The sequence below is a fragment of the Argiope bruennichi genome, chromosome 6, assembly GCF_947563725.1.
Source record: "Argiope bruennichi chromosome 6, qqArgBrue1.1, whole genome shotgun sequence".
Taxonomy (NCBI): Eukaryota; Metazoa; Arthropoda; class Arachnida; order Araneae; family Araneidae; genus Argiope; species Argiope bruennichi.
This window is the reverse complement of record NC_079156.1, coordinates 110,413,248-110,431,939: the sequence shown is the minus strand read 5'-3', so window position 1 is coordinate 110,431,939 and position 18,692 is coordinate 110,413,248. Positions and strand designations below refer to the sequence as shown.

General features: G+C 28.0%; 1 protein-coding gene across 2 annotated transcripts in view; it reads left to right on the top strand.

Moving 5' to 3' along the window:
* The window catches only part of LOC129972754 (nucleoporin NUP188-like), a 51,574-nt gene that overhangs the window by 23,876 nt on the left and 9,006 nt on the right, over positions 1–18,692 (top strand). Inside the window, exons 28-41 of one of the 2 annotated variants that reach the window (XM_056087004.1) lie at positions 2,791–3,040; positions 4,469–4,669; positions 5,314–5,376; positions 7,185–7,288; positions 7,409–7,528; positions 8,312–8,387; positions 9,551–9,685; positions 10,821–10,895; positions 11,332–11,405; positions 12,917–13,080; positions 13,211–13,317; positions 17,309–17,431; positions 17,537–17,605; positions 18,488–18,589. In XM_056087004.1, coding sequence (XP_055942979.1) covers positions 2,791–3,040; positions 4,469–4,669; positions 5,314–5,376; positions 7,185–7,288; positions 7,409–7,528; positions 8,312–8,387; positions 9,551–9,685; positions 10,821–10,895; positions 11,332–11,405; positions 12,917–13,080; positions 13,211–13,317; positions 17,309–17,431; positions 17,537–17,605; positions 18,488–18,589 — 1,663 coding nt within the window. Of the gene's footprint in view, positions 1–2,790; positions 3,041–4,468; positions 4,670–5,313; positions 5,377–7,184; positions 7,289–7,408; positions 7,529–8,311; positions 8,388–9,550; positions 9,686–10,820; positions 10,896–11,331; positions 11,406–12,916; positions 13,081–13,207; positions 13,318–17,308; positions 17,432–17,536; positions 17,606–18,487; positions 18,590–18,692 lie in introns of both variants that reach the window. The other variant, XM_056087003.1, reaches the window with a different exon arrangement.

The following is an 18,692-nucleotide window of genomic DNA, read 5'->3' as shown; positions in this document are numbered from 1 at the left end:
TGCTAACCAAAGGGTCCCAGGTTCTATCCTAGCGCGTCCCATACCTCTTCAGCTTCTTATTGACTGTTGAGTGATGACGCGAGCGCCGCCATGATGACGCTCCGTGCACCACAATGGTCGTCATGATGAACTTGACGTCCTCGTCAATCTGGGAAAGAATCTGAAAAACTCGAAAAAGAAAATTTTAGATTTTCGCAAAACAGAAAAAAAGTAGGTGCTTCATGCGGTTGTAGACCAAGGCTTCATATAATCTGCTGCTGTAGAGGTATGGTTGGGGGCCTTCATGAATTCCCACTTTCTCCATTAGGTACCTCTCGTGTGGCTTTTTGGCTGTGATGCGATAAGTAGCATATAACTTCGGGCGAAGCTTCAAACCACTGCCGAATTGGTTACTCTGTATGGCCACTAAGTCACCTGAATTATATTGAGTATCTTTCTTCCTGTGCTTGTTGTAAGCTCTTTTATTCTCTTTTTGAAGGCGCAAGATGTTCTATCGTGCTTCTTCACGAATGTCCTCGTGACTATCGATGACCAGTTGCTCATATTCTTCCTGTAGGATGTCGAGAATTTTCTGCTCATTTTTTATGCCTCATTTGTACACGGATCATGAGTTCGAAAGGAGTAAAGTTTGTACTCCGTGGAGTAGTCGAGTTAAATACACATTGTGCTGCTTGAACATGAGTGTACCACTTCGTAGGATCATTGATGGAAAGTTTGGCTAGCAGTGGGATAAGAGTTCCATGAACCTTTTCCACCTGTCCATTTCCTCGAGCTATTCCTGTGGTAATTGGAATGTGATTCATATTTTGATTCGCGCTATAGTCTGAATTCCTTGGAGGTAAATGCTGAACCTTTATCCGTGATGATACGCATGGGATTTCCGAACACTGCTTCCTGCAATTGCAGTTTCGTAATTGCATCATGTGCAGTGACACCTTTAACAGAATATAACCAAACAAGCTTTGAGAATGCATCTAATTAGCTGAGAATATGATTGTAATTTTTATTGGTTGACACTAAGGGTCCAATGAAGTCAACATGGTAAATACTTAGAGGAAAGTTTCCCTTCGTAATCGGATGTAAGAACCCTTCAGGCTTACCACGCTTATGGTTGAACTAGGATGCATTCGACACAGTTCTGTATTACCGAATCAATTCTTTTTTGCATATTCGGGAAAACAGAGTCACGTTCGATAATGTTTTTAGTTTTCACCACGGCGAAGTGGCCTTTTGAATGCGCGTTCCTGTGCTTCTATTTTTTCGCGTTTCTCTACAGTTGAGATGATAATATCTTTAACAAATTCCAAATCATCTTTAGCCGCTTGGCTGTTTTCTATAATTTGTTTAAGCTGCACAATATTTGCTTTTTCCGGAACTACCTCACCTATTGCTTCAGCGACAATAATTAAATCTTTTGTATTTTTAAACATTTTGAATATGCCTTTATTTTTCCTAATAACAAATGCTAATATAATAACGATGCTAATATTTCTTCAAAACAGAAATTTCTAAAATATACACATTCAAACAGTTTCTTTTTCTTGAAAAAGTCATTCTCAAATATACAAATCTTAAAATAAATGCTTGCAAGATTCTTTATTCAAAATGATATAGAAAATTCTCTTACCTGTTCTTCTTCAATTATATCTGTTGAGATAATATTCTGAAGGAACTTCACAATTCGCCGGCTACTGCCGAACCGAAGATTTTCTTAAACAATTTTGCCGGCCACTGCCGAAGCGAAGATTTTCTTGAAAAATTTATCGATCACTGACGAACCGAAGATTTTCTTGAAAAGTTTTGTCGGCCACTGCCTAACCGAAGATAATTTGACGAAAACTAATGGTGAAATTTCCGGATTCTTACCGGATTGAAGATTTTTCTATTTCCAATGTCATTGCAATCCGGCCGAGCCCCCACATGTAGACATGTTAATTCTGGCCCGAAAAACAGGCCTCTACTAATCGGATTCTATATCAAATCAAATATCTCTCACGGGCCCTAAGGAAAAGCCCGGTTGAGATGAATGCGTAGAGATGGCTCGTATTACAAGAATCACACACTAGTTTAACATAAAGGAATTTAATGAACTGGACGAACGGCTGGGCCGCTTTACATCGATGAACGCTATTACAGTACTGAACACAGTTTTAATGACGGGAATCAGATAGCTTCTTATTGGCTGTTGAGTGATGACGCCAGCGCTGCCAGGATGATGCTCCGTACACCATATATATATATATATATTGGTAATTTTGTAGCCAGTCAATTTAAATGTAATGATTATATTAATCTAATAATAAGAATGATGCAATTGTTTGATTTAAATTAATAAGTTAAATCTGTGCTATCTATTTTTACTGTTATATGGTTTATATTGTCACTCTAGTAATTTCTTTTACCAATTAAATATAATAAGGGACAGCTCCGAATCAATATTTTTATAAATTGAAAGTAACAAATTTTGCAAAACAGTAATATATATATATATATATATATAATAAAAAAAACATTATTAATAATGTAATATTAATGTTATAAATTTCAGATATTTATTAGGGGAAGGAATATACACTCTTTGTGAGTTTTCAATAGCGCATTTGAAATCCAAGTGATGAAAATTCTTAACTTCATGCGACTTGGTGTGATTTCACTCTATCTTTTTTACATTAATTTAGCATTGACTAAATCATCATAATCATTCAAAATATTAGGTCTGATGAATGAATGGGCATAAATTTTGCTAATTTTAATTATTTGAGTATTAATAATTTGCAAATTTGATTTCAGTGAATTGGGAGAACAGATTGCTTCAATGATTCGTTTGTCTTTGTCAGTTTTGAATCGCCTTTTATTGTTGCGTCATAAAACAACCACGAGCTCAAAAACTGAAGTCACTCCACTTGAAGCAGTTTTATTTTCAACTCCTGGGCATACCAATCAACCCCAAGTTGTTTTAATGGTGGCTCATTATGCTTTCCAGCATTATAATCCTCGTTTAGCTACTCTAGCAGTTCAATTGCTGAAAAGATTTGCAAAGGTATGCTTTTTGTTTTTTAGTTTAAAAAGTCTTATTACAGTCCAAACAAATATGATTTTGAATTATATGAAATTAACTTGCCTTTATTAGAGAATTTTGTTGAAAATTTGAATTGCAATCTTAACTGTTAGGCCTATTACAGTAGCTTTCATATTTCAGCATTAGGCTTATTACATTGGTCTCTCCATACTTCAGTTTTTTCCCTATAGTAATCTGTCATTTTGAAGTGTGCAAATGGAGAGTGTTAAAAGAGAAAATTGGTCACTGCATGTTAATATTAGTGATCTTGTGACTATGTAAATAATAGGTTGATACTTATATTTTCTAATATTTCTGGTTTTGCTGTTAAAATGTATTTTTTTAAATATATAAATGGACCTCTATTAATTCATTAGTTCTGCTGACTCTGTAGTCTTTTGATCTGGTATTTGTTGGATTAATGAAATACTTCTATGCTTCATTTGAGTAACAGTCTTCAAATTGGCAGGACATTGTTAGAATGAATCAAAATGTGTAGTATACTAAAAAAGCAAAAAAAAAAAAAAAAAAAAGGAACATTGAGTTTAAATAATATTTTCACTATCTTTAAGTAATTTGTAAGAGTGAGACAAGTGATCTTAAATTAAAAGAAAATTTAATTTGAAAAGTTAATAAAATATCAATTAAAGTAGAAATCAATTTAGACAAAAATAATTTCTTTTTTTAAATATAGAGAATCATGATGTGTATATTAATTTTGGTTTAATTAATGATAATTGATATTTTATTAATGCTATGTGTAGTTATAAAATATGGTAAGGAACACAACTTTAAAAAAAAAATATGTAAATAATATTTTTGTGTTGTATCTTAAAGCATCTTTTTGCTTGCAATTTCATCTTTCATATAATAATTTTAATTAAAGTTTTTAATTAAATGCATGTAATATTTGCTCCCAAAATAAAGAAAGAATGCTTAGTAAATGGGATTTTTTTTTAAGCATATGATATTACTTAAAAATTAATATATTGAATATTTTGAATTTTAATTGAAAAGCATGCATATGTAAATTGTGAAATATCCCATAGAAATTTTATGAAAGTGCTTATAAAAATTAACATTAAGAACTTTTAACATTTCAGTTTTTAAAATATTTCAGAAAAACATTTGAGAGTAATCTCTAAACAAACAAAAAGCAATATTTCCAAATATAGATGTTTAAAAATTGAAAGTTAAGTGTAACAAAAATAACATAAATGCTATTATATAATTGAAGAAAGGGAATACATAGGGAATTTCGTTGCTGTAAGGATGCTGTTTTTGTTGTACAATTTCCTAATTGTCTTTGGTTATTTTAAAAATATGTATACTAGAAAATCAGTTAGTAATTGTCTAATAGAAATTTCAATGCTATTGGCTTTTAGCTATAATATTTGTTGTCTTTTAAAGGAGTTTCCTATGTCCTTATTGGCTTGTTTTGGTTCAGAAGCAGAAGCAATTAGGGACCATTTCTTAGCTCGTCTCAACTCTGCATGTGAAGATATAAGATTCAAAGTATCAGTATGGGAATTCTTGACTGTGTGTGTAGTGCAACAACCTGGACTTATTGAAATGTTTATTAATGTCAGAAGAAAGAATGACAAAGAAAAAGTTTGTATTATCTAACTGTTTTTTAAAAATTCCAGTATGTCATTATTCATTAGACCTGATTATTATTTTTATTTGTGCCTAATAAAAGATTTTTATATGCTTTTTTTTTAAATATAAACTATAATTTTTGATAATCAAGACTTTTTTTTTTGTTCATTAGTTTTCCCCCCACTTAGTGCTGATTTAAACTAATCTTTTTTATGCATTTTTTTTTTTTTTTTGTAACAGTTCTTCAATACTTTTAAACAAATTTTATCTCTAGACATAAAAAAAGTTTCTCTAAATGTTGTGTTCATAATTATAAAATTTTTTTACATTTGTTCTTTCTTTCTCTTTTTTTTATATTAAGACATCTGGCATTCAATCTGTTAGTGCTTTATAATAATTGTTTTCAAATATAGCTATAAAACAAACCATTTAAAATACTTATTTTTGAAATTATATTTATGCTTGTATTACTGCCTGTCAATTGAAATTTAAAAAATTGACTTTATATTACTGGGAAGTGAATATAGTTGTCTAAAAATAGTTTAAATTCAAATATATATTCTTAAAATTTTGTTAAGTATACTGATATTTAAAGACATATTTTTTGTTATAAGCAGTCATTAATTTTTATTGCTATGAATTATTTTATTATTTAGAAAGACGAAAGTAAGAGCTGCTTAGAATGTGTGAAACAGATTCTCAAAGATAAGAAAAATGAGGTATTGTAGTCTTTTATTAAAATTTTATGTGTCATTATCTTCAAATTCTAGTGTTTTTTAAAGCAATTATAACAAATAATGATCAGTTGGGAAGGTAATGTATCATAAATTTAAATTTTAAGTCATAAATTTTATATAAAAAAATTGCTTAAAAAAAGCAAATATAACTGCATTTATCCAAAATAACTGTTTGCTACCTGTTTCGATCTAATAAAAAAATGAATTAGAAAAGTTTAATTCATATTGTTGAAATTCAGAATTCTACTGACAGATGATTTCAATGTTTTTACTAAAAATGCATAATGTATATTTATCATTTTGTAACAAATATATGATTAAAAGAAAGCATTATTAAATAGTGCATGAATATTACCATAACTGGAATAAAAGACCAATAACTGGAATTAAAGTCTCTATTTTATTATGAAAATTTAACCGAAATCCAGAAATTAAGGTCTTTTGTATTGGCTGCATAGTGAAAAAGTCCTACGGGTTCAGTAATAAATAACAATTCTTTATTTTATAATGCAAATAATATGAACACTCAGACAACACATAACCAAAGTGTGCACAATAACAACACTTACAATAAACAGCAGCACACTAACAGCAAATTGATAATAAATAACTATAACAGTACAAAATGTAAAGAGAGGAGAGGAGATTTTCATTCTATTTTTCATACCCCTTGAACATTTTCTACTCTCCACTAACTGCCAAATTACAACTGAATCAGTGCTCAACTAAATACTGACTGTCTACTCAGCACACAATTCACTGTAGCTCTGTGTCCTCCATTTATAATTTTCATGGGAAGGCAAAGAAATTTATAAAAATATCATCATAACTCATGTCCTAATGGACATATCGCCAAGATTCTTGTAAATTCTGGAATCCTCACTTTTTTTCTTCAAAGTCTCCAAAACGGAGAGTTTTTTTTATTCAGCATCTATTCAGCAGTCATCAGAGTTGTCTGTAAAATTGTCGTATTGTGGAACTAACTGCACTGGGGAGCAACATTACAATTTTAGTTTCTTTACAATTGAGAAGGCATACTTTTATACATGCTATTTACATTTTGATGTGAGGAATTCCATTTTTATGGTGAGTTTTTGAATTTCTTATTGCTTTGCTTGCTTCTATCCTATTTTCAAATGTGTGTATTTGATGCTGACAACATTTCACTCATTTATAATGTGTGATATCATAACAATGAAAGTGTGCAGCTGATTACAAATAAACTTTGTACTTCATTTTTAGAAGCTGTATACTTCACAGTTTATTAATTTGATTGGATTTATATGCGAAAATTTTCATCTTTGAATTTTAAAAACTTTTATTTGCATTATAATTATATTTTCCATTCTACAAACTTTGCCCTCCGTCATCTACAACAATCTTTAGATATATACTTTAAATGTATGTGTTAATGTGTTTCATTTCTGCAAAGTACAATATTTTCTTCTTTTTTTTTTTGTATAAAAAAGAATTTTTTCCTTTAAATAAATGTAAGGAGCATAGAAAAAAAATGAATGGATTTGATTTTGATCATAATTTTTAATTAAAACTGATTAATGTAAAATTTTATTAAGAGGTGATTTATCAAAAATTAAATATAATTTTTTTAGATAAATTCACTTTAATAAAAAAGCTTTTCTTCTTTGAAATATAAGTTATTGAGAAAATAATTATTAAATTTTAGAAATTAATAAAAAAAAAGCAAAATGATGATATAAATTTAGGAAAGCAAATATTAGTGTAATATTGTTGTATTTATATAAATGTAATTTTGATAATTTTCCAATTAGTCCAAAAATATATACCCAAAAGAACTCCTTTGTGCTGGTGTGGAATTTATACATGCTCTTTGGATTGGACATCAAGCATTAGCAATGGAAGCTTTGAAATCTGAGTAAGTAACAATTATTTTGTTCATAAATGCTTACCTTCTAGGTTTATTTTAGATCATAAATGTCTTTTTATAATCATTTGAAATATTGTAACAACTTTTAACATTTACTTTGCTTTATAGTACACAATTTTGGAATTTGATGTGCAATTCCTTGATGAGTGATGAATTTTCTCATGATAATCCTGGCATAAATGCTTATATTATTCGAACTTTAGCTTTGGAAGTATTTTACAGTGGAAAGTAAGAGATTATGTCATTATTTTCTTTAAAATTATTAATATTCTTAAATTGTGATCAACATATTTGTTTTTTTATACCATTTCAGCATAATAAATTTTAATATTGATTCTGTGACTTTTAGTATCAACATAAGCACTATAGAATCTTTGGTAACTTTTTGACCATTTCTAAAAACATAGAATATGTCTAAATTCTTAATTTATTGCTATGTATTTATTTAAATTGTTCTCTATGCCTGTCTCTTTACTTAGAATTTGTGCAACTGCAGCTACAAAATAAATAAATAAATAAATAAAATAAAATAAATTTAAAAAATTCAAAATAAATTATGATCTGAGGTTATATTTTAATCTACATTATGTATAGTAGCATAAATGCCATGTATTATTTTTCATATAATTTACAATAAATGTATTTGCATAGATTGAATTTTGTGTTTTATGCACAGTTTTTAAGACCCATTTGAATAAAAGTAGTTTTGAAAAATACAAATTTGTTATAAACTGCAAATGAGAGTAGAACTTAGTGTTAAGTCTAAGAGTATTTAAATATAAGTTTTTGTTTTAAAATAATGATTTTTTTTTCATGCTTAAGTGTTTTTTCAAGTTAAATAATTACAAATAAAACTTTTCTCATACTTTAAACATGCTTTTATATTTATGCTCTTATGCATTTCTTAACTTAAATTTTCTAACCACGTAAGATATTATTTGTAAAATCTAAATGTTAAGCATTTTATTTGACAAGCTGAAATAAATTTTAAAAAAGTATCTATTTTTATAGAAACAGGTTGAATGAAAATGTGAAGTCTATATTTCAAGAAATTCATAGTAAAAATTCTTTACTAAAATGGTCAAAGGTAAGATTATTTTATCATATTAAGAATGTAATTTTAAAATTGCAGTTGACCAAATTGCTTAAAAATTAGAAAAATAATTATGAGTACTCTGGAATTTTAGAAAAATTATTGTAATTAAAGTGACAATTAGTTTTCTGGGTAATTTTAAAAAAGCATTAATATGAAAATTTTGGATAATTATTTTAGCATTAAATTTTTTCAAATTTCTTGATATATATTCAGTTAGCTATGATTTTGCAAACTTTCTGTTAATCCCTTCTGTAATCTGCCAATGCTTGCTCTAGATATTGGCATATTCTTGTAAATGTATGAAATGCATTTGAAAATCATTGAAAGTGTGTTATCTTTTCATATTATAGACATGAATCACTATGTTAAAAATTAGTTATCTGAAACAAATTAATCATTTTAAAAGGCAATATAATTTGATTGGTACTAAGAAATAATTGAAACTGTATGAAAAGAAAAATATTTCTGTATGGCCTTTGTTTATAATCTCATGTACTGTCTATAAATTCTGACATAAGATGTAATATACATGGTTTAAATTACTCTAAATTTATATATATATATATATATATAAAATATTCTATATGATAGATAATTTGAGATAGAGTTATGAAATTTGGCAAGTAATGGATAGTAAATGCTCACTAAGAAAGGAATTATCAAAATGTTTATTTAATAATAATCATAGTTTTACATTTTCCTTCAATAACTTCAAGGACATTTTATTATTAATAAACCATTTTTTCATTACTTAAAAATTAAAAATAATATAAAATTAAAATTTTCATTTTTTAATTTAAATCACTTTTCAGTGATATAAATTTTGTTTCCATACAATTGTTTTCCCTTAATTTAATAAATACTTTTTATTCTGCTGTTTTAATAATTGCATTTATATCCATGGATGTTGCAATTACATTGAATTTTTTTATATGTGTACATATTATCTTTGCTATTGTCAAAAGTATATAATAAAAATAATGTAATTGCATTTTTTCAATATAGAAGTTCAAATTCCCTTTAACAATAATAATATATAATGTTTTAAGATCATAATATTTTTTTGTCTTTTAATGAAGTCCAAAACTTCAAATATGCAGATAATTATCTGATTACATTTGTAAATTATAGTACACATATTTATCTTTTTTCAGCATATTCACTGTAGCAAGTTTGTAAGTAATGAACAAGGTGACGGAGATCATTCCCTTGATACCAGCTCCATTGATTTACAAGATTCTTTTGCCCTTCTCACTGCTTGGAGAGATTTTCTCTTAATAGTTGCTGTGGTAATGTCTAATTATTTTTTTTTCTATTTTTTTTTCTTTTCTATGTTATTTTATTTAATTTTAGTAAAGTTTTGTATTTTGAAACAATTTCTTGTTAATAATAATGGTGTGCACAAAATTCTCTAAATATAGTTAATTGTTATTAATTTTATTTAATTAGAAGTCTCTCTAGGTTATTCATATATTTTAGTTTCTAAATATCATTAAGAATTAAATTATTTATTTAGTGATTTGAATATTGTTACAGAAAAAATTATACTTTAAAAACCAATAGAATATGCCTGCTATCCTGCATTTTATAAAAATAAATTTAAATATTGATACGTACATTTTATTATATTTTTGGATATAAATATATCATTATGATGTAGTTATTTAAAAGGAAAAACCATTTTGAAAAATTGCCCTGATTTCTATGTCAGCAGTAAATAATGATTTCTTAATTTTAACATTTAAAGAAAATTTAAATTGCTAATTTTCAGATCATTTCTGTCTTTAGCATCGAAAGATGAATGTTTGTTTGCTGTTTACAGGTTTCAATTAAAAGTACCAGATTGTATTTAATAATATGAAAATAATGCTCTCTTTGAATAACTTAAAATGTGCTAAAGAGTGCAATTGTTTTTTATTAAATGTAAATTTTCTTTTTATATTTTGCATCACAAATTTATAATTTATTTTATCAAAATTACTTCTTTATTTTCTATATATATAAAAATAGTTTGAATGATAATAATAACACAACTGATAGTTGTCATGTAGAACCTAACATGAATTTTGTATTGTGGAAAGATAATTTGTATATATATATATATATATATATATATATATATATATATATATATATTGAGATAAAGGTATTTATTGAATATTAACTCAAAAGCCACTACAATGAAAAAAAAAAACAAAAAACCCTTTTTTTGTATTGTTACCCTCCTCATGGGCAACATTTTATATCTTCTTCTTATCTTATATGTTTATTGTTGTGTCTGTGTGCACATGCAATAACAATGCAAAAGTTATTTTTTTTTTTAATTTAAAAAGTACACAGTTTCTATTAAATATTTATTTTTTTGAATCACTTATGTACATAAGGAATCAAGAATTTATTTATTTATTTTTGTTTTTTTTAAAGCATGAACCTTTATCTGTTTCATCTGATTGCAAGAAGCAGATATTGAAAGATATTTTAGAACATCTGCAAAAGGAGGTAAGTTATTTTTCTCTTCCCACTTTTTTTAAAATAAAGAATATAAGACTTGCTTAGATTTGATTTTAAAATGTATTCTGAAACTTCTAATATGTTTCAGTTGTATGTTAAAATTATATTTATTTGTTTTATTATGAATAAAGCATTGTACATGAATGGGGGGGGGGAGAGGTGAGTATTTTTGTGGAATCAAGTTTATTTCAACGTAAGAAGATAAAAATTGAGAATTTGGATGAAACATTTTAGTCTGTATCCTTCTTCTTTAATGTAATATAAATTTTTAAAAAAGCGCAAAGTTAAAAGTTTCTGAAACTTTTTGATAAAATAAAAAAAAATCTTAAAACAACAAATAAACAAATATCTTATTTTATTTATTATAATAAATATTTACTGTAATTATCATTCATTGCTTGTCTTATAATTTTTATTTTTCCAGATGAAATGTAACAATTCTCGTGCTCTTATTCTTCTCTCTGAACTTTTTCTCATGCTATCCAGGCATTGGCAAAGGTAAGCAGTGATATAATGACATAACTAAAATTTTTATTGCTTTTATATAAGTTAAAGAGTTTCTTGTATGTATAAATTTTCTGTGTAATTTTTATTTATAAAGCAAAACAGTGAAAAGAGATTATTTTTAGAAATATATTGATTGAAAACTAAGTTAAGATTGATTCATTAATGAGCTGAAGATGATTAAAGAGTAGAAATGTCTTGCTTTGTTCATTTAAAATCAGCTACTTCTACATTTGCTTATTGGTTTTAGCACATAAATGAGGCTTATAAAAATATATATATTATTCAAAATATAATTTAATCAGAAAAGTAAATATTTATTTTTTAAAATTTTATTGATTTTCCTATTACTACAAAATAATCATTATTTGATAATTTTGAGTTCAAAGCAAAACATTTTTGTGTCATCAATTCCTTTTAAGGATTAAATTAAAAATTATTTCTGGAAATTCTAGAAATTAATAAGTTTCCATTTGATTCGTGTGATGTTCACTATATAGTTAATGCATTGCCATATTAGTATCCATTGCCATTTTGATATTCCATTGATTTCTAGATATTGAATATATATATATATAAGTTCATAAAAAGGAAGTATAAATATGAATTGAAGTGTATTTGTCATGTTTATAAGTAAATATTCTGCAGAAGTAATTTAAAAATTAATTTGATGAAATAATGAAAATTTATATTTTTGTTTTTAATGACTGCTTACTGATACTATAAATAGATTGTACTCAGAGGAAAATCTTCATTATTATTATTATTTTATTTACAAAATATCAATTATATTTTGGTCATGGAAATAATTTACTATTGATGATGAAAATTATTATGAAAAATTGAAAATTGTATTTTTTATTTTGTCAGCATATGATATAAGAAATTCTAATAATTATAAAGAATATTCTGGTAGCAGAATGTTACAATTGAGAATTTTACAAATATGAGATGTGGAGAACTTTGCTTAAAATTGTCTGGCATTCTTTCAGGCTTTCATCTATGTCTTTTAATTATAATTAGTGATTGAAATTTTTATTTACATTTTGAATTGAAAATTTTAATTTATAAATTATCAAATCCATTCTTACGATTACATCCTATAATATGAATATTACACGAAAATTCTATTTTTGTGTTCTTAATAGTGTAAAATTTTAAATCATGGAAAAAGCAACATATATATCAAAATAGGAAAACTGCAGATAAGTAATTATGTTAAACAAAAAATTATGTTTGTCTTATAAGAAATTTAAACAAATAATTAATTTAAATGAGATCAAAAACTGAAAATTGTAGTTATGTTTAATACATATTTTCAATTTTACTTACTACTTAACCAAAATTACTCATATCACTAAATTTCCCTATTTTCTTAATATTATATTTCATAGAGAGCCTGAGTGAGTATGTAAAAATATTTTAAATATAAGTTGATTTTGTTCATTCCAAATTTAAGTTATAAGTATTCAATATTTTGAATTTTTTATTTCCCCCCCTTTTAGAGAATTAATATCACTTTTAAATTCTGATGAAATGAAAAATCCTATCTTTCAAATCCTTAATGAAGTTGCTTACAATGCTGAAACTATTCACCCGAGGGAGCAGCTGATAGTGGTTTCCATAGCTGTTTTTATTGTCCGACTCCAATCTGGCACAGATTTTAAAAGTGAGCTTCTATCTTATTTCTGAATTTAATTATATTGATTAAAAAATTGTTTTTTAATTTTTTCAAAATTTGTTTTTAATTTTTAATGAAGTATTTTTTTTAATTATTATCTACATTTCTCTTTTAGTAGTTAAAAATATTAAGGAGTGGATTGTTCCCTGCTGCCAGCTACTCAAGAAAGCTTCTATTTTGATTCATCAGCCTTTAGACCCTAAAAGTATTGAAGGAATTTTAAAGGTATAGAATTATTTCTATTTTTAAAAATTTGGAGTATTGAATCTTTTTTACATTTGGGAACTCTTGGCATTCAGGTGAGCTAGATGAAATGCAGGGAAAATATTGTAAATAACAGTTTTAAATCTTGCAATGATATAAATTCCCTACATAATTGAAAAACATTGTGAAGTAAATGTCACCAAAGATATAATATCATTATCAGCAGTGAACTTGTGGCCATTGTTATTTTATCAGTTATTTAATATCACTGGCATGGAAAATACTGTAATTGCCTTTATTTGTCTGAAATTTGGTTTTTGCTCTTTTGTAAAATTTGAAATTTGGCACTTCATTTTCAGTCTTTACTTGATTCTATCAAATATATGTCATAAGTTAATTTTTTTTATATATATACTTATGTTGTACAGGATTTAGGAGACGGAAGTGTCCTTTCATCTGACCATGACTTAAAACTGAGAGGCCTGTTCCAAAATATATATTGTGTTATTTCAAAATAGGCCATTAATTTATCATAATCAAGTGCTTTCATTTTTTTTCATTATTAAAAAAATTTCATCCCAAAGCATTGATAACAATTATGTTTAAATATGAAAAATTGATTAAAAGAGAAAAATAGTAATGAAATTGATGACTATAAAGCTACTTTTTTGAAATTTAAATGTGGTGTGTAATAATTTTTGTGCTGCGATTTGTACCAAAGTTTTGCCCCCCCCCCCAAAGAAAAATGTTACATCTTTTCATCACATTTCATTTCTGTTAGAAGGGCATAGAAAGTTTTTAGTTGCACACTTGATCCTTCTATGTGGTAATTCATTTAAATTTGTCATGTAGTGTGGAATTGTGTAAGTTAAAAAAAAATGGACATTCTATTTTATATATGTAAATTAGATCGTTTATGTATAGCTTTATATTCACGATTCCCTCAAAAAGAAGTAGGTACTAAAGCCATTTTATTTTAATAGCTTTGCATTTGTTCTATTCATTGTGTATCTGAACCATTTTAATGGAGACCAGTTCCAAGTGATTATGCTATTAAAAATGTAGTTACCTGATTCATCTATCTTTGTGGCATGGTAATTTCAATTTTTTGTTTCTCAGCTAAATTACAGAGATATTAAAGAATCTTTCTGCCTTAACTTTTAATAATGGAAGGAATACAATTACATTTTTGATGATGTAATTTTTTGCAGCAGTGGAATTTGTTGTTTTGAATTATGCAAAAAATATTTTTATTGCAATGTCAAAATTCAGGCAAAATTTGCATTGCAATTAAATTGGCAGCCTTAAAAGTGCAATTTTTAATTTTCTAAAATGGCCTAAAAAATGCTCTATGCATTAATAAGTTTGTGACTTGTTGCAGAAAAACACTAGAATATTATTTAACTTTTAATTAATCAAAACTGAAAAATGAATAAATAATTGCTTCGAGATGCTAATTTCCACTTTCCAAACTATTTTTTACCAAATTTGCTAGCTCTGTTTGTACATTTGGCCTGTAGAACACACATGCAAACATTTGCCTCTATTATTAGTTGAGACTAATGCTGCCTTTTTTTTAATTATATATATCTAATATATAAAAATCTCATGTCACGGTGTTTGTGTTCGTACTTTTCCGAAACGGCTCGACCGATTTTCATGAAATTTTTTATGTGTATTTGGTAAGTATGAGAATAGGTCGTAAAGTATATTTCACAACGCTGGGTAATTAGGGTGTTCCTATCCACGTTCACCGTACGCTTAGGAGATCATTGCTTGCTTGAAATCATCGCCACTGTGGCGTAATGTTGAAAAAGTCCACCTAATCTATGAAATATATAAAAATCTCATGTCACGGTGTTTGTGTTCGTACTTTTTCAAAACGGCTCTACCGATTTTCATGAAATTTTTTATGTGTATTTGGTAGGTATGAGAATAGGTCGTAAAGTATATTTCACAACGCTGGGTAATTAGGGTGTTCCTATCCACGTTCACCGTACGCTTAGGAGATCATTGCTTGCTTGAAATCATCGCCACTGTGACGTAATGTTGAAAAAGTCCAGCTAAAAATAAACACGCGCGTCCAAATGCTACAAGATCCATCTGCTGACATATTCTCGGGCCAATTGTTAAATATCGGCGATGGAAAAGTTGCTGTCTAATAAAATACTGGATGCATAAAATTGCCCATTCATTTCTGCACTATCGTTGATTCGCAAAATGCTCTCATTGACCGCATATTTCCCGATGTACATACATAATACATCAATCATGCGTGGCTGGCAGAAAGAGCCATTTTGGCAGCAAAAAATGTGGACGTCGACGATTTAAACTTCAAGATACAGCAGTCGTTGTCAGGCGACTTGGTATCATACGAATTGATCGATACAGTTTGCGATGCTAACGACGCTGTAAATTATCCAACAGATTTTTTGAACTCACTGGATTTGCCAGGCATGTCACCACACCTTCTACGACTGAAAGTTGGATCTCCGGTTATTTTACTTCGGAATTTGAACCCACCATGGCTGTGCAATAACACGCGATTGGTCATTAAAAAACTGATGAAAAACGTTATCGAAGCCACCATTTTGAATGGCGAATTCCGAGCCGAAAATGTTTTGCTGCCACAAATTCCAATGATTCTCACAGACGTGCCAATCGAATTCAAACGCATTCAATTTCCTATTAGATTCGCATTCGCAGTGGCAATCAATAAGTCGCAAGGCCAAACGATGTCTGTTTGCTGCTTAGATTTGGGCACACCATGTTGTTTTCACGTGGCATATTCTCTCGTGGGCAAACTATCAAACTTATTTGTGTTGGCTAAAGACGGACTGAGAAAAAATATCGTACACTCAATTGCTCTTCGAAATGAATATTGATTCTCTTTATTTCATTTTTATACTTTAGGACAAAAAAAAATATATATTACTTTTTTCACTTTACGTTTAACTTTTAAGAGATCAAACAATGTATATGTTCGTTACTTTAATGAAATACATTGTATTGAGAAAATGAATGGCTGGTGTTTTTTAGTTTTTATCGCCGATCATCGTCTACAGTGCTCCATTCCTCTTTCTGTCATAGATCCCATCCCTACACACTTACAATACATTCGTTAACAACCAAAATATTCAACAGAAATAATTTATAAGGCAGAACAACGTTTGCCGGATCAGCTAGTATATATTGTTACGAAATTTCTGGGTTCGTTTGGATAGTGGAAGTTATATGGTGTGGAGAACGCTCAATCAGCAGGCGGCTGTAGAAAATAAAACGACGACGTTTATTTACACGAAGGCAGGACAGGTCAGCACAAAGACGACAACTATTTACAGCATAGAGAAAGCAATTATCTTCAAGCTGAGACGTGCACCCAGCAGCATACAACGGACTCTACTGCAGACAGTAGCGCACAGCTTAGTTCAGCACTAGTTTGACTCCGTCGCTGCTCTGCTAATCTCTGGAAAACTCGTTCTTTACCGTCGATCCCGACTACTCTACTCGACTACTCCGGCAGCTGCAGACTGCTTCCTTTTATAGGCCTCAGGAGGCGGGACTAGAAGCCTCTCAACCAAGCAGGAACATTCGAGGCGTATCTCGGTTCCTAATGGACGGAGCGGGAAAATTCTCGATGTTTCGGGTATAATCTATTTTGGCGCCAAAGTCGCCAAATGGTCGCCAAGCTCTGGGACCTCCGACGCGACACCCGGACTCCGTCCAATACAGATGACTGTAAAACGGTCTTTCTGATGATGGAACCAACTATGCTGGGAAGCAGCATCACAGATTCGTAACAATATATATATTTAAGTGTAATTAAATATAAGTCGTAAAAAAAGTTATGCTTTAATCTTTTTTTTTTCTTTTTTGTTCCCTTTCATATTTATTTAGCTAATGCCTACTGTGTGTTTTTAACAATAATTCTAGTTTTGCAATTTCTTAAATCTCTCAAATCAAAAAAAGAAGTTTCTTGAAATATTTATTTATCATTTCAATTCTTATTTAGCTGCCAATTGTAATTGTAAGTCTTCTAAATGAGTTAATCCAAGTGGTTAAAGATTGGTTGCCAATTATAAAGAATTATTCTGTGATACCTCTTTTAGTTAGTCTACTTATAAAAAGCTTAAAGGTCAGTATAATTTTTATTTATTTTTAATTATTTTTTATTTTATTTCTTTTGAAACAGTTAGTTAAATTAAAAACATGAATATTTATTTTATAACTTTTGTTTTAGTTAAATGTTGGTTTACAATTGGCACATGGCATTATCACCCTATTCTTGTCTATGGGATCTAATAAAAAGGTAAGATGCTTTTAAAATTTTAACATTTTATTGCAATAATACATTTACTTACATAAATTCAAAGGTTGCAGTTTTAGATATTTCCCATTTTATAATATTGAATACAAAATTCTGAGTTAAAAACATTAATATAAGTTAAAAACAAGATTGATCAAATCTTTTTAAAAAGCAATCTAGGTGCAAGATTAGAAACTGGTTGAGGAAGTTGTTGGCTATCAGATGATTATATTTCAAAGCTGATTGTAGTTATCTCATTGAATTGTTACTTCCATAATAAAATGCTAATAGGCCACGAGGGAATATAAATCAATATATAAGTCACCTTGTAGAAACCAACACTTCAAATTCAGATCTGCCAAAAGAAGGAAAAAATTAATAGATACTTGGCTTGCAGGTTGAGGGACTTTTGAAAAAGATTTGAAAATTTTGGAAACAATAGTTATGTATAAATGAATAATATATTCTAACTTTTAGAGAAGAAATAATAATAATGAAAAAGCATATTAGGTTGATTTGAAGAAATTTTAAACAAGGGGGAAAAGTTGTTTAATCATCTAACAAATTTGTTAGATTTAGAGAGTTAGTGACATCTGAATAATTGTATTTTGTGTATCACTCTAATTTTATTATTATTATTTTGTACTGGTATATTTGAAAATCGCATTCTTTAATGCATGTTTTCCTTTCAGATTGCTGAAAATTTTTAAAATATCTAGCATTTGCTATATGTAGATAGATAAATATGTAGAAAATTTTTTGAAATATAGTATTTTGTTTATTGCATTTTTTATGCAACAAATTTAATATTTATAACTTTTAGTTATACATTTTACTGTTTGGTTTGATAAATAATCAAATATTTATTACTTTGGTGTATTTTAGGCTGCTGAGGCATTGTGTAACACAGGTTTCATGTCTGAAGTTACTCTTATTCTCTCTGATATTGATATGGCTGCCCATATTTCTGAAAAGAGGAAAAATCTTGTAAGTTAATTTTTTTTTCATTACATTTATTATGCTTTTACAATAATTATTAAGTATGATAGAAGATTTAATTTTGTCCCACCATATTATCTGTCATCTAGTA